Source organism: Panthera onca, chromosome E2 (genome assembly GCF_046562875.1).
Source record: "Panthera onca isolate mPanOnc1 chromosome E2, mPanOnc1 haplotype 2, whole genome shotgun sequence".
In the NCBI taxonomy this organism is placed as follows: domain Eukaryota; kingdom Metazoa; phylum Chordata; class Mammalia; order Carnivora; family Felidae; genus Panthera; species Panthera onca.
In genome coordinates, this window is record NC_138353.1 from 56,937,271 (window position 1) to 56,952,561 (window position 15,291).

General features: G+C 60.8%; 2 protein-coding genes across 4 annotated transcripts in view; one reads left to right on the plus strand and one right to left on the minus strand.

Annotated features, from left to right (window-relative positions):
• Window positions 1-7,288, minus strand: part of TAF1C (TATA-box binding protein associated factor, RNA polymerase I subunit C) — an 8,804-nt gene extending 1,516 nt beyond the window's left edge. The window contains exons 1-14 of the mRNA XM_078439105.2: window positions 7,132-7,288; window positions 4,941-5,079; window positions 3,952-4,033; window positions 3,683-3,780; window positions 3,522-3,611; window positions 3,358-3,431; window positions 2,488-2,726; window positions 2,231-2,347; window positions 2,021-2,138; window positions 1,868-1,939; window positions 1,608-1,743; window positions 1,295-1,438; window positions 327-501; window positions 114-251 (exon numbers count right to left, since the gene is read on the minus strand). Of these exons, the coding sequence (XP_078295231.2) occupies window positions 114-251; window positions 327-501; window positions 1,295-1,438; window positions 1,608-1,743; window positions 1,868-1,939; window positions 2,021-2,138; window positions 2,231-2,347; window positions 2,488-2,726; window positions 3,358-3,431; window positions 3,522-3,611; window positions 3,683-3,780; window positions 3,952-4,033; window positions 4,941-5,078 (1,621 nt within the window). The 5' untranslated portion in view covers window position 5,079; window positions 7,132-7,288. The remainder of the gene's footprint in view (window positions 1-113; window positions 252-326; window positions 502-1,294; window positions 1,439-1,607; window positions 1,744-1,867; window positions 1,940-2,020; window positions 2,139-2,230; window positions 2,348-2,487; window positions 2,727-3,357; window positions 3,432-3,521; window positions 3,612-3,682; window positions 3,781-3,951; window positions 4,034-4,940; window positions 5,080-7,131) is intronic.
• A 35-nt stretch (window positions 7,289-7,323) lies between these two features.
• On the plus strand, window positions 7,324-14,996 carry ADAD2 (adenosine deaminase domain containing 2). Of its 3 annotated transcripts, XM_060628159.3 has the most exons (13): window positions 7,324-7,562; window positions 8,391-8,557; window positions 9,004-9,565; window positions 9,674-9,817; window positions 12,438-12,578; window positions 12,899-12,946; window positions 13,039-13,164; window positions 13,257-13,407; window positions 13,501-13,668; window positions 13,797-14,026; window positions 14,140-14,368; window positions 14,625-14,745; window positions 14,829-14,996. In XM_060628159.3, exons 3-13 carry the CDS (start codon window positions 9,355-9,357, stop codon window positions 14,931-14,933), a joined length of 1,674 nt encoding a protein of 557 aa, XP_060484142.3. In that variant the 5' UTR covers window positions 7,324-7,562; window positions 8,391-8,557; window positions 9,004-9,354; the 3' UTR covers window positions 14,934-14,996. The 3 variants fall into 3 exon arrangements, with proteins under 3 accessions (XP_060484142.3, XP_060484140.3, XP_060484141.3); XM_060628157.3 differs by having other exon boundaries at window positions 9,004-9,817; XM_060628158.3 differs by having other exon boundaries at window positions 8,435-8,557; window positions 9,004-9,817.
• Window positions 14,997-15,291: the final 295 nt, after the last annotated feature.

The following is a 15,291-nucleotide window of genomic DNA, read 5'->3' on the forward strand; positions in this document are numbered from 1 at the left end:
TGGGAGTGACGGTGACGCCGGGGCCGGGGGGGGGGCGGGGGGGGGACGCCGGGGCCGGGGGGGGGGGGGGGGTGCAGTCCCCCACCCCCACTCGTTCCCCTGCCCCAGCGCACCTAGGGTTGGCGCTCTCAGACGCTCCTGCAGCCGCCACTGACTCTTGGGCTCCAGCAGGGGGAACGCGGAGAGGGAGTCGCTGCCGGAGGGGAGAGACTGGGGGGGGCCCGCCAGCCGGGGCGCGGAGGCCCCCGTTCCTGGAGGAAGGACGGGGAGCTGAGGGGCCGCCCATGATCCTGCGCCCCTGCCCCCGGCCCCGCCCGGCCCCTCACCTGCGAGCTGCAGCAGCCGCAGGTGCCCGCCCTGGCCCCCCAGCAGCAGCGGCTGTGCGTGCCCGGGCTGGGGCGGGGGCAGCAGCTGGGCAAACAGGGGGGCGGAGGGGAGGTCGTGATTCCACTTCAGCAGGGGCACCAAGGGGAGGCGCTCATCCACCAGGTAGAGCGAGAACTGGGGGCGACAAGAAAACAAAGAGACCCAGGGCTGTGACTGAGTATGTGATCGGGGGCGGGGGGGGGGGGGCGGGACACACGACCAAGAGTACAGGACCAGACTGCAGGGGCATCCGATGGGGGTGAATGTGGGGGAGGCTGCGACCGAGGGGATGCGACCAGACCCAGGGGGCCACGGGTGACTGCCCATGACCGAAGGGGGCACGCGACTGAGGCGCGAGAGAAGTGTTTGATGAGACAGGTAGCTCTGTGTCCCCCGTGTATCCCGGCTCTCAAGATGAGCCGAGGCCCCAGAGCTGACCCAGCGCTGTGGCTGCCCTGCCCGCCTCTCCCCCCACCCCCGGCTAGTGTCATAGGGGAGGCATTTCCCGGGTGTGTCAGTCACCCCGAGCGCCACACAGGGACAGGCTCTCAGGAGAGGCGCAGAGGAGTCTCGTCACATAGGAACCCACTGGGCCCTCCCCGAACCTGCCCGAGCCTGGAACCTACGCTCGACACACACCTACTAACACCCCAAGACTCCTGGGGGATGCGGGGGGCGGGCCCTTGGGGGAATCTCAGACGCCCTGTGACACCCCACGCCTTTCTTCCCTCAGCTGGGCCATCCCTGGGGCTGCCTTAAAGCTCTGCTCAGATGTGTCCTCCCCGCGGGGAGGTCCCACCCACCGGTCAGCACATTTCAGGGGCTCATCAACTCATCAGAAGAGTCTCCGGGGTGTCATCTCTGTGACTCCTGTTTTGACCATCGTCTCTGGGACGGCATAAGGGGGAGGAGGGAAGGGACCGCTCACCTGGGTCAGGATGAGATGGAACGTGGGGCACAGAGGCTCGGGGCCGCACCCCCCCAGGTACCGGGTCAGCAGGACGCGCTCCCCTTTCTGGCACGCTGCTTCTGCCCCGCCACGAAAGAGCAGCAGACCACACCCGGGTGGGCCCTGGGGGAAGAACCCAGGTCAGCTCCCCCGCGCAGCCGGGGGCCACGGCAAGACCCCTGACAGTCGCCCCCACCAGTGGGCCTCTGGGGAAGCCCCCTCCCCGGCCCTGCCCTCCCCCATGTATCCGCTCTGTCCCTCTGCTGTGCCGGTGCCGGTCCCCTCCCCTCACCTGAGTGTCGATAATTTTCACTCCAGTGCGGTCACCCACGGTCAGCACCCGGGGATGGGCGGTGAAGTCTGCCCAGCGCCAGGGAGAGGGGTCCCGGAACACAAGGGTCTCGGGGTCCTTGTAAATTTGCTGCAGCCTTGGGGAGATGGGCCAGCCGTGGGCGGGGAGACGGGGGCTGATGGGGGGGTGGGTACCGGGGTGACACGGCCCGGGGTCCAGGACGCGCCGGGGTAGAGGACTGTCACAGGAAGGGGGCATACCCATCCTGGGGGGTCCACAGACAGACGGCTCCCGAACGGCTGCAGACAGCCAGCTCCCCAGGCAGGTGAGGGCTGCGGGGCACAACTGGGGTCAGCTGACCTCCCCTTTCCCACGCCCACCCCCTCGCAGAGCAGCCCGTCTGAGCCCCTCACCTGAGGCTGATCCCTGTGGCCCCCTTCCCGATCTGCAGCACCCGGAGGGGGGCGGGGCGCCCCTGCTTACTGACCTTCCACAGGGCACAGTGGTAGTCAGACCGGACAGCCAGCAGGGCTGAGGGGTGGAGAGGGTCGGGGTCAGAGTCAGGCAGCAGGCCGGTCAGTGAGGGGGAAAGGACGGAGGAAGGGGGTGTCCCAGGGACTCACCTTCCCCTTGCACGGTGTGGGTCACCACCTGCCGGACAGGCCCTCGGAGCTGGATGTGGCCAGGGTCGCCGAGGGCCTGGGGGTCACCACCTGGGGCCACGCTGACCTCTTGGAAATCTGGGCCTCTCGCTAAGGACAAGTGTGTGAGCTCTGGTCACCGTGAGCCCCCCGACATCCTGCCCTGAGACCAGGCCGGGGGCATCTCTCGCCCCACGGGGAGCTGCCTCCACGCCCTCTGGCCCGGCGGGAAAGGATACGCAGCTTATCTAGGGCGCCTCCCGCAGGGTAGACCAACTGTCCCACCTGGGGCGTCCTTCCGGGCACCCAGGCCAACGCGCCCCCGGTAAACGCGTCGTCCAGGAGGAGCCGCTCCCACCGCGTGGCCAGCTCCTCATGCAGCAGCTCTCCCAGCAGGCCGGCCACAGACGTGCCCAGGACGGGGCCCCCGAGGATGGAGAACCGGCGCTGTCGGAAGCTGAGGGAAGCCCAGGGACACCTGGGGACAAAAGAAGGGCAGGAGGTGAGGCTGCGGCAGTGGCAGTGACAGAGAGGAAGACTAGGTTCCGTCCCAAGGGAGGCCAGGCCAGTAGGTGCGGTTTCCATCGACCCAGAATCTCTTCCTTTGGGAAACGACCCTATTCCCGCCGCCCCCCCCGCCCCGCCCCGCACGCTGCAAGGGTGGTCACATGTCACCTCTGGCTACAGTGATTGCCTCATAGAGAAGCAAGACGCACAGACCAGGCCAACCACCCCCTTCCCAGAACTTCTGCTGGTGCCCCAGGAAAGACGCCGGGTTTCTTCCTCGAAATCAAAAGCTCTCTCACTGCCACTTAGAAACAGTTCGTCTAGGATAAGCCAAGCAAAGCCAAGTGGATGAGAAAAAAAAGAGACAGAGCCTTATTAACGTTACTTGAGCACCCAGATGCAGCCATGCCTGCGGTCCGTGAACCGAATTCTCTCTTCCACTTCCAGTTGTGTGTGGACTATGGCTCATGACTGCACGGGGCAGGGGAAACGACCGTGACGGAAACCTACGTCCGTGCCCTGGCTCCTTCCACCCAACCCCCCCCCCCCCCCCCCCCGCAAGCTAGGCCTACTGAGCCCGGCCTTTCTCACTAGCCACTTGCCCCCAGGGCTGGTGTCCACCGAGGTCCTGGAGCAGACTCTTCACACTGACCACTGTCTTCTTCTTAGAATGGCTCTGTGTGGAAAGGCCTTGTCAAGCTCGCACGGCCGACGTTACCCCAAGAAGCGGGGAAGCCTCTCTCCTGGTGGGACCGGGGTTACTCACCCGTGCTCCCTCTAGTTTGAAATTCTCCAGCATCAGCTTCCCCAGGGGCGCAAAGGCTATGTCCCCGTGGTCCCACAGGAAGCGGCTGAGCTGCAGGAGAGGAGGCCAGGTCACTAAGCACAGCCCTGGCACACGACACTGGCCACCGTGCGCCTACCCACCTGTTCTGTCACATCCAGCACGGCCCGGGGCTTTCTTCGGAACGGGATACCTCCCCGGAAAAGCAGGTCCCGGGCGGTCACCCCAGGGTCCCAGGGATCTGAGGGAACAGTGAGGCTGGGGAAGGGGTTCGTCTCGGGAACCAGAAAGGGCCCAGAAGTGGAGCCAGGTGTCCCAGATGACCGGAGGGAAGGCCTTTGGGTGGGGGGGTTGGGGACAGAAGTGACATGGGAGCAGCTTGGGAGGGAGCCCCAAGGACCAAGATCCTTACCGGGACCAGGAGGCAGCAAGGGAAGGGGCCCGGGGGTCTCTGGCTCCCAGAGCGGGGCTGCGGCTGTGCACGACACCCCATTCTGAGGAAACACAAGCCCGACAACAACACGGTGAGCACGGTCCCAGGCGCTGGCGTGTGTCATTTATTAACTCACGGGTACAACGGTCCCCGTCGCTTTACTGGTGAAGAAATGGAGACACAGGGAGCCTGGCCCCAGGACACAGCTAGCCAAGAAAAAGGCCAGGAGCCTGGGGCCAATCTGCGCTTCTGACCCACAGCCGCGCTGGCTCTCAAAGAAGGAGCCCCCGTGCCACTACCGGTGACCCGAGTGCCGCCTGACTCTCGCTTCTGCTCGGGACACCACGTGGTTACTTACCTGGGGAGCCCACAGGCCCGCCCGCCTGGCATAATCCTTAGGCAGCCTGTCTCCGAGTGGGAGCCAGATGGCTCGGGCTTCCAGGCAAAGAGCCTTGTCCTTCCTGTCCCAGAGGCCTCTCCTTCCCTTCCGCCTCATCCCTTCCCACGCACCCCTGCCCCGCCCCCCTTCATCCCCACTGTGCTGGTTCAGAGCCCTTATCACACTCGGTATTGATTTTATCCTTTCCCCACTGGTCTGTTCTCACTCAGCCGAACCCTTAGTCCCAGAGGCAGGGGGTGTATGTGACTTACTCACGCTGGATTCTCAGGGCCTAAAAAGGTACCCGGCGCCCTGGAGGGGCTCATCAGTGAGCATCTGCCGGGCAAATGTGGGAAAAACTGAGCGGGGCGGGGGGGACGAGCGAGGCGACAGCTCCTGCTCAGGAAACCCTCTGGGGAGAGTAGGGCGTCCTCCGTAACCCCAAGGCGAGGTTCTGCGTGGCAGATTTGTGTCTTGGCAGATTTGCACTAATGCAAAGCCACCCTGCATCCTGACGGTGGGTGTGAATGCTGGAAAAGGAGGGGGGCAGTGGAGGGGCTGCTGCCGGGGCTCTCCCCGCTATCCTCACCTGGGAGTTCTGGGCCAGGGGCTCAGGCAGGGTGAGCGCGTCTCTCCAGCTGCACATGAAAGACAGGTCAGGGGTGTTACTCACACCAAGGGGGCCGGTCCTAAACAACGTGGGTGGGAGCGAGCCGGGGAAGTCCATCCTGCAAAACAAGAACCACGCGTCGAGAGCTTTCTCAGAGACTTGAATCTGACAGCACCCTGCGGGGTTCCCGGGAGAGTAGAGTCTCCCGAAAAGACTGTTACTTTATTTCAGGAGGTGGATAATGAAGAAAAATCAACATGTAGCCTCCCGCCAGATGTTAGTAAGGGCTATATTACAACCAACCAACCAACCAACCAACCAACCATGAGGGAGGTGATGGCAGCCCGAGAAAGCCTCACTCAGATGGTGGCATTTGCCACAGCCTGAACATGATGAGGAACAGAACCACGCAGACAATTGGGATGAGGGCTCCTGGCCGAATGAACAACATGTGCAAAAGTCCTGGGGCAGGAAAGTGTGAGAAACAACTAGGGAGGCCACAGAATAAACGAGGAGCATGGGAGGGGATGAAGTCAGACAGGTGGCCAGGGGTCAGCTTGTACCATAGCTGTCACGTGTCACAACCACACATTTGCAGGCTACACACCCTACATCCCAGGCTACGCTCCCAAGACCAACTCAAGTTCACCCAAAGCCAAGGAGTCTTCTTCATCTGTCTTCCCATTGTCAGGTACAGTACCTTGCAGAAAATGCAACTGTGTGTTGATTAATAATAAGTTTATGCCTTGGGGTGCCTGCGTGGCTCAGTCAGTTGGGCGTCCGACTGCGGATCAGGTCCTGATCTCGTGGTTAGTGAGTTTGAGCCCCGCATCGGGCTTGGTGCTGACAGCTCGGAGCCTGGAGCCTGCTTCAGATTCTGTGCCTCCCTCTCTCTCTGCCCCTTCCCCGCTAGCACTCCTCTGTCTCTCAAAAATGAATAATAAAAAAAAAACCATTAAAAAATTAAATAATAGTAAATTTATGTCTAAAGAATAAAAGTTATAAAAAATAGATTTACGTCAAAGGGCTCTGCCAGATACAAACTGTCCCTTGGAACTGGAACTGCCACTGCGTTTTACGGGTTTATTCTGTAATCCCCCTACACCCCTGCATCTCATGCAAAACACCTGTCACGCAGAAGCGCCGATAAACGCTTCTCGAATGAATGAATATGTGTTTCTCATGGCACATCAGCCTCACTCTAGGTAGTCTTGCCAGACTGTGAGCTCTCCCAGGGCAGGGTTCCTGGGGCTGGCTGCTGCCGTCCTCCTCGTTCCCACAACAGAACAGGTGAGGGCAGTGGCGGGAATCAAAGAAGGGCTCAGTGAACCCTTGTGCAAAACACTGGCTTCCCCGGGACCTTCTGTCCTGAAGGCAGTTAGGGAGTACCCATGCCTCCCAGAGGGGGCTGCATCCCTGATAAACCAGCGTGGGCACGTCTCCAAACACATCTCCAGCTCACGTCTAGCTCATCTCTTGTGCCTGGGCTCCAAGCACACTGACCTCCTTAGGGATTTCTTCGCCGTACTGCCTTTCACTGCACACCCATCTCTCCGCTGAGAATCAACATCAGCATCCTTCCCACCCACCTACAAAATCCTGGGCAGGTTCTCCACCCCCGACACCCTGCACTTTCTCCAGAGCACGCACTGCGATGTATGATTAGATATTTACAGATGCAGCTATTTGATTCAAAACTGCTCCAACAGCCCCCATGGGGAAGGAACTTCACTTCTTCCCAGGGCCTCGGTATACGCTCCACAGTAGCGATTCGTGCACATAAATTGAAAGAACAAATCCAGAAATGAACGACGAGAAAGGATCCAAACAGCCTCAAACAAACCCAGGCAGGCAGAGGGCGCTGGTGGAGCCCACGAGCTCGGAAAAGCCCCCCCGGACGAGGCAGCCTCATTTCCCGCCCTCACCTCCGACTGGCAGAGGCCCCGCGGGAACCGCTGTGTGCCGGACGGCTGCTGCCACGCGTTGCATTTGTGGGATCCTCACCGCACCCCGAGGCAGGAGCTGACAGCCCCCCGTGCGGCGGCTGGGGAACTTGTCCCCAAAGCCACACGGCGTGGAGCCCGCGGACTCGCGCACAGACCAAGCCGGAGCTCCGCTCGCAGCCCGGAGACTCCCCTCGCCCCGCCGTCCGGGCGGCGCGCGCACTTACGTGGCCCGGGCTCCGCTGTGCTCGTCGGCGACCTGGACCTCCGCGGGGCACCTGCCTAACCCGCGCGCCACAAGGGAGCCCGCAAACTACCCCCCGACTCCAGCGCCCGAGATGGAACGGCACCACCACGGGTATTAACGGTCTTCCGGGCCGGGCCGGAAGTGCTCCCTTGAAGGCAGGAAGTCCCGCCTCCCAGCCTGGCCTGCGCGGCCGCCGCGGAGCGCCACCTCCCGGGTGGAGGGAGAATGGTCATGGAGGCGGCACCTCGGACAGTAGAAGTATATACCGTCCCCTCGGGTCCGTGCAATGAAGGCCAGTTTGATGCGGATTCGAATCCCCTCTCTGCAGGCTTGCTGTTCAGTATTAAATTAATTCATTCAACAAACACTTCCTGAGTACGGAGCACTTACTATGAACCAAGCGCTGCATCAGTGAGTAGAAATCCAAAGGATTGTCCTCACATCTGATGTATAAAGCAGGCTTTATAACCAGCGATACAGGTACCCCTAGAGTTAATGAAACAATCCCAGTGGTCAAGCAAATAGTAGCTCTAAGCATTGCTTCTCAAGTTCTAGCTTCCATGGCATCATTTGACCGGCGTGTAAAACAGTTACTGGGTGGGGTGGAACCCGATCATTTGCATTGCTAAATTCCCAGTGGATGCTGATTGCCCTTGTGTGTGTGTGTGTGGGGGGGGGGGGGGGGGGTCACACTGTAAGAACTACCATGCAATCATAAATCTTACCATTATCTTAACCCAATAGCTCTCAAGCTTGAGCGTGCAACAAAATCCCCTGGAGGGCTTATCAAACCAGTTTGTTGGGCCCCACTCCCAGAGTTTCTGGTTCAGTAGGTCTGGGATGTGATTCGAGAACTTGCATTTCTAATGAATTCCCAGGTGATGCTGATCCAGGCACCACACTTTGAGAACCATTATTTTTATTTTTTTTATATTTTTTAAATGTTTATTTTGAGAGAGAGGGACAGAGTACAAGCAGGGGAGGGGCAGAGAGGGAGGGAGAGAGAGAATCCCAAGCAGGATCCCCACGCAGTGTGGAACCCGACATGGGCTCTAACCCAGGACCCTGGGATCATGACCTGAGTTGAAATCAAGATTCAAATGCTTAACCGACTGAGCCACCCAGGATCCCTGAGAACGATTATTTTTAAAAGATCAATTTCTAAGGGTCTGATTTCAGTCTAAGTGTCTGAGAACTTTTTCTCCAGTGCGCGTGAATCTTTCCTGCCCGTCTTCCCAGGTCAAACGTCCCTGGAGCCACCAACTGTTCCTTCTTTGCCCCAGCATCCACGCTCCCTGGTTAGCACCGTCAGACCCAAAGGTGGCAATCAATAGCAGCAGCAGCAACGGCGACAGATCTTCCGGACTGTGAACCGAGTGGTCACATTTTCCTGTTCGCTGGCTCCGGTAAGACTCCGTTAAATTTGTGGCCCCTTAAAACAATTGCGTACTGCATCATAGACCGTGTGTAAATTGTCCTCATCCCTAACTTCATCTTGTTTTTGCTAGTTTTCCTTCATCCCTAGTCCCTTATCTACTGTCCGGTGGTAGTTTTACAAGCCAACTTAAAACCCCTTCGAGAAAAAAAAAAAAAAAAAAAAAAAAAAAAGCCGGGGGTGCCAAATGGTTAATTGTGGCTAGAGGCTTGGGGAAGGCCTCCAGTGAAGTTTTCCAAAGTAGATCCTTCAGATGCTGGGCAGCTGCTCTGATTGATAACACCTAAGGACTCACGCAAGCTTATTGGTTGGGGGCGGTCTGGTGTGATGAGTGTAGTTGGGGGCATCTTGGGGCGGGAGCAAGGGTGAGGCTGTGCATGCGCATCCCCAGGCCCCTTCCCTGGTCTTCACTTCCAGGACCACTCGGGGTTGGGAGAACACGTAACGGGAACCTCGCTCCTCTTCCTCCCCTCCAGACTCCTTGCTTGAAGTCCCCCCCCCCCACCGCCCAGGAAGGGCGAGATCGCTCAACCGGGGCCCTGCATCCTGGCCGTTGAGATCCAGGAGGCTGGCCTTCCAATTGGCTGGGCAGGCTGTCCGACATAGCCCTGCAGGCTCTCATTGGCCAGCAGCGAGGTGGGGGCGGGGCTTGCCAGGCAAAGTCCGCCGAGCCCCGTGCTCCTCACGTGAAGCCGCGCCAACGCGCGTAAAAGGGCGCAGTCAGAGCGAGATTGGGTCAGCTGTCCCCTCGGGTCCCCGCGTTCAGCCATGGCTTCAACAGCCAGCGCCGCCCCAGGCACGGATGACGGCGGCCGCAGGAAGCCTCGCCTGGCGGCGTCGTTGCAAATCAACCCCAGGCCCAGCCCCTGGCAGCCCTCAGCCAGCCTGGGCCAAGACCCCTGGGAGCCCGCGGTCGCCCCCAGTGCGGAGAACGACGACGACAGGGACGGGCAGCCCCAGGCCTCGGCAGCACTGGACGGTGGGCCCAGGGCGGGGACCGGAGTCAGGGAGCTGGGGGCACCCCGGGCACGGGAAGACTTGGGGGCACGGATGGGGAGGTCCCCCAGGGTCTCTGTCCTGCCCGCAGGGCCCGCCGGGGACCTCCAGAAGGCGGCCGGACAGCTGGGCCTGCAGCTCAAGGACCCGCCGCCGGGCCAGGCCGTGGCCTTGCTCACGCAGTATGCAGCCAGTCTGGGCGTCTCCCTGGTTTTCCGAGAGGACCAGACGGCAGGTGAGGCCCCGAGGCCCGCGATCGCAGCGCTCCCTGGGTGGAGGAGGGACCGTGAGCTGGGCCTGAGCCTGGAGCCCGCCTGCTGGAGACCTGCTGTGAGCCCCCCCCCCAGACATCCAACTGGCGAGGTCTCAGCAAGTCGCCCTCTGAAAGTTCCGACAGGTTAAGGGATTTGGCCCAGGTCACCCAGCCTTTCTGCACTGTTTTTTTCCGAGGGCCAAGTTCATGCAATTGTAGTTGCCATGCCGACATTGTAGCTCCCAGAGTGACTTCTCAAGCCCAGTGTGATCATGGCAGCCCTGGATGGAGCTGTATTCCTTACCCTGTCCTTTCCTCTTCCTCAGTGTATCCCCCCCCCCCCCACCTCCGACACAGACACACAGAGCAGGACCCCAGGTCCCAAAACCAGGTTCCCTTATGCCAGAGCATTCCCAGTTTCTAAGGAGATGGTAAGAGAGTTATCTGTCCAGCTGTTGGGTGCGTTTGTACAACTGCCAAAGAGAACCCCAAGTGAATAGCCCAAAAGGTACCGTATTAAAAACGTACTTGGGTCTTCTTTTCATCATGGGTGGTAAGGCAGCAGGCGTGGAAATGACTATCAAAGAGGAAGAAGTTCAGACCCGTAGGAAAAGGAGACAGACCTCGCCACATAGGGCCACAGGGGACAGGACCAGAACTGGTTGGGAGGCAGAAGCGGGGGGGAGAGAAAAACGCAGGGCCTTTGTTGGGGTTTTCTTGGGAAGGAATGGTTGAGGCAGGGTAGGTACGCTGGGTAAGCCTAGGATTGTGCAAAGCAAGGCACTGAGTAAGTTTTGGGCTTATGAGGGGATCCCTACTTGCCCAGTACCTGTCCGTGGGGTGATCTAGGGTTGGTGGCCGGGGTATGAGCTCTGGATTGGTTGGTTTCTGTGTCAGAGGTGCGTTTGCAGGGAAGTGGTTTGTCCTCTCTAGGAGTTAGCCAGTCCTAGGAGAGGCAGTCTCCAGGATCAAAGCCCCAAATTCAGAAGCATCAAGAATGCAGAAAGTAAGAAGACGGGTTCAGCACAGACGATCATAGCTCACCTTCCTGGGTCCTGGGCCATGAGCCAGGCCCCTGTTGGAAGGGCTTCGGCCACATGAACTCATTGAGCGTTCACGACTACTCCTTAAGAGAGGCATGGTCTTGTCCCCACGTTACAGACGGGAAGGCTGAGGCCAGAGAGGCTGTAGCCGATTTGCACTGTGTGAACCACTGGGTTATATCGCCTCTCCCTTCTGCTTAGGATACCCCTGCCCCTTGTTTATGTGGGTGGGCGCTGTTTTTAGTTCTAGCTGTTATTTGGTAACATTGTAAGGAATAGTAAGGAAGAGCTCCTAGAAGCTCTTCACCGAGATCCAGTTAGCCTTTTCACCTTCGTTTTGTGGATGTCTCTCTCTCCCCCTCTTAATGTATCTATAAATACATTATTTTTTTTTCTGACCAAAGTTAGTTTACCCCTTGAATGCCTAAGTGTATTTCCTGAGAACAAGGACATTAGTTTACATAACGACGGCGAGTGATCAAATTCGGGAACGAGAACACTGATGTAATGTTGTAACCTAACGACCACTCACACCGGCGTTTTGCCGGTTGTCTCGGTAATAACCATTTTCGCACGCGGCGTGACCTGTCGTGGAGCTGCCACGTCTCTTCAGTCTCCTTTTATGTGAAACCACTCCCCGGCCCGTCTTTGTCTCCAGGAAAAATTGATGTTTTTGGAGACTAAAGGCTGGTGGTTTCGTGGAAAGTCCTACCATTTGGGTTTATGTGTCTCCCCGGGACCGGGTTCAGGTTATGATTCTGGGCACGAGCGCACGTGGTAACCTCCTGTCCTTGGCTGCACCAAGGGGTGCACCGGGAGGCCTGTGCTCTGTCCCACCATGGGCACCGTTAGCTGGGGGGGGAGGCTTGAGTGCAGGCGGGGTTGTGGGGGGGGGGGGTCCGCCAGGTGTCTTCACTTGCCCCATTGTGGTCAATCCGGCCCCGGGAGCTTCTCCGATGCCAGGGCTCCTCCTGCACCCGCCAGGGGGCATTCCGGATGTCCTCCCACAGGGAGTGAATCTCTGCCCTAAGGCTCCTGCAACAGGAGTCCCGACCTCGGCTCGTCGCAGGCAGCCCGGTACTTGGAAACGGATTCCTCTCTTAAAGAAGGAAGACGTTTTAGCCAAGAAAGAGAAAGCGTGCTGCCGACCAAGGAGCAGAATCGGCGAGCAAATAAAACCATTTGATGCCGTGCGTGAACGCGGGGCTTTGAACACAAGCCCTTGGCCACGGTCCCCAGAACGAAATCCGTTCCTCGTGCAGGACTGCCGTGGATCCACACTGCACGTTTGGAGTGCCTTCAAACGTGTTGTATTTTGTGGTAGTCTTTTTAATATCGCTACTCATTTTTCACGTGTCATTATGTCGTTTGTAGTGAATGCCCCCCTCTTTTATTTTTCGTGGTTTTCTTTTGTGGCAAAATTGCCCGACGGCCAGTAGGTGGCAGTGAGGGTAGGGGTGGGGTGAGGAGGAAGCGGCTGAGGGGGGCCGTGGCTCAGGTGGGCCCCCTGGGGGATGGACCGTGGGCTCGCAGCTTCACCCCCCTCCCTCCTTCCTCAGACCCCTGCCTCCCCTTCTCCGCGTGCGCAGAGGTGGATGGCCTGCTCTGCCCCTCGGTCAAGGCCAGCAGCAAGCCGGAGGCCAGACAGCAGGCGGCGCTCTCCGCCCTCCGCTACATCCGGAGTCAGCTGGGGAGCCCAGGTGAGGGGGGCCGGTGACCCCAGTGGGGGCGTGTGCACGGTTGGGGTGTCGCAGAGACCATCTGGGCATCAGGACCTGGCCTGTGGGGAGCCGGGGAGCGGGATGTGAGCTGACCCCTGCCCTAATTCCTTTGAAGCCTGCCCCCCACCCTGGGGGTGCAGGGCCGGCCGGCCGGCCGGGGGCAGCCCAGGAATTTGGGGTTTCTGGAAGATGATCCGATCACACTCCCACCGATGGAACTTCTTGGCTTCCAGAAAGACAAAAAACCGGAGGGCAGGCGCTGGTACCCATGGCAACCTGCCCCCTTGTCTCTCTTCCAGAGTCCCCAGAGACCCCCAGCAGGCTTCCACTCGATCCTCTGAGTGTAGGTAGGTGGGCCCCCATTGACCCGGCCCCCGTGGTGAGGAGAGGGGCACAGCCTGCGGGGCCCCCACCTCCCCCCTCCCCCCCCCACGTGCAGAGAACATCCTGACCCACGAGCAGCGCTGCGCGGCCGTGGTCAGCGCCGGCTTTGACCGTCTGGTGGACAAGACCTCCCCATACTGGGCCTGTAAGGGCACTGTGGCTGCGGTCATCCTGGAGAGAGGTAGGGCTTGCCCCGCCCCGCAGCCTGCAGCCCCCACCCCCCTCCTGGGCCCCCTGCCTTGGCTGGCACATCTCCGCCCCCTCGCCTTACAGAGGTCCCCGGCGCCAGGGGCCATGCCAAGGAGGTCTACCAGCTGGTGGCGCTGGGTACGGGCAGCAGCAGCTGTGCCCGCCGGCTGCAGTTCTCGGGCCGGCAGCTCCACGACGGCCACGGGCTGGTGGTGGCCCGCCGGGCCCTGCGCAGGTGAGGGGCGGGCAGGGCAGGCACTCAGGGGCAGCCCCGGGGCAGGACGCGGGGCCCCACGGCCCCAGCTGCTTCGCCACCTGCCTCTCCCAGGTTCTTGTTCCGGCAGCTCCTGTTGGCGACACAGGGTGGCCCCAAGGGCAAGGAACGGTCGGTACTGGCCCCCCAGCCTGGGCCCGGGCCCCCCTTTGCCCTCAAGCCCCGGATCTTCCTGCACCTGTACATCAGCAACACCCCCAAGGGAGCTGCTCATGACGTCTAGTATGTTGGGGGTCCGGGGTGGGGGGGGTCCCTCGGTCTGCCTGCATCGGGGAGGGCAGGATGGGGGGGCTAGGAGGACAGCCCTGACTCTCGCGTCCGGTGCCTGCGCTCCCCCTGCCCCCCTGCAGCCTCCCACCGTCCGCTGAGGGCAGCCTCCTGCACAGCCCGTCCTCCCGCATGCAGGCCCACATCTGCGGGGAGCTGAGGCCCGTGAGCTACGTAGCGCCCGCCCTGCACGACACCCACGTGGGCTGCCTCTCCACCAGCGACAAGCTGGCACGCTGGGTCGTGCTAGGGCTGGGTGGCGCCCTGCTCGCCCACTTCCTGCCTCCCCTCTACGCCACCAGCCTTGTCCTGGGTGAGGCCCCTGGTGGGGGAGGGGGCGGGGGGGGAGCTGTGGTGAGGGTGGAAGGTGGGCTGGGGGTGGGGTGTGTGTGACTCAGACCTCGTTCCGTGCCTCTGTCCCCACAGCCGACCCCTGCCACGACCCCCCAACTCTGAGCAGGGCCATCCACACCCGGCCCAACCTAGACGGGGTCTTGGGGCCCTATGCCCGTACCACGCTGCACCTGTTTGCAGGGCCCCCTGTGGCCCCCTCGGATCCTACCCCCAGTGCCTGCCATGGCCTGAGCCTCAACTGGAGCCTGGGGGACACCGACGTTGAGGTTGTGGATGTGGCCACCGGGCGTGTGAAGGCCGAGTAAGAAAGGCCGATGGGCGGGCTGGTGGTGAGGGGTCCCTGTCTCCCTGCCCACGGGGAGGGAGAGTATATCTGGTCCCCAGCTTGGTTGTAGTCCTAGCTCTGGGACCGTGGCCGGTGCTGCCATTACCCACCCTGTGACACCCGCGAACCCAAGATCACCAGGGCGAGAAAGGAGGTGGCAGGAGAGGCGTGGCGCGGGCCTGATAGTCTTTCTGCCATCTGGGATTTTCACACCTCCTCTCTCCAACTCCAGGACCTCCCTCGGGCCTCCCTCCCGCCTCTGCAAGGCAGCCTTTCTCCGGGCCTTCCGCCAGGCTGCCAGAGCTCTCGGGAAGTCCTGCCTCCTGGCCTTGAAGACCTACGAGGCAGCCAAGGTCAGCGCCTTGCCACCCCTGTAGCCCCTCGGTCCCGCACCCCCAGCAGGCACGCGCCTCCCCACTCTCCTGTCCTGTCCTAGGCCGGACCCTACCAGGATGCTCGCAGGCAGCTGTCTCTCCTCCTGGACCAGCAGGGCCTGGGGGCTTGGCCCTCAAAACCACTCGTGGACAAATTCAGAGACTGAAACCGACCTGCTGAAGCAGACGAGGTCCCCGAGCCAAGCTGGACCCTGCTGTCTCTGGGGAAGGGTGGGGGGGGGTGCACGGGGCGCTCGGGGGGATGCATGGGAGAAATTGGGGTTACAGGGAGGGGCCTACAGGGTGGGGGGTGGGGACTACGGCACACCGAGACTTAAATAAAAGTGCAGTTTCTGGGGGATTCTAGCTGTTGCTGGGCTTTTTTGGGGAGGAGGGGGTCACCTGCAGCCCTCTCGCTTCCAGATTTATGAGTGGGGCGGGGCCCCCTAGCAAGCAGAGAGGGCTTCCAAGGAGTTGGACAAGATGGAAAGTTTTTCTACAAGGAGGGGAAGAGCAAGAATGTTA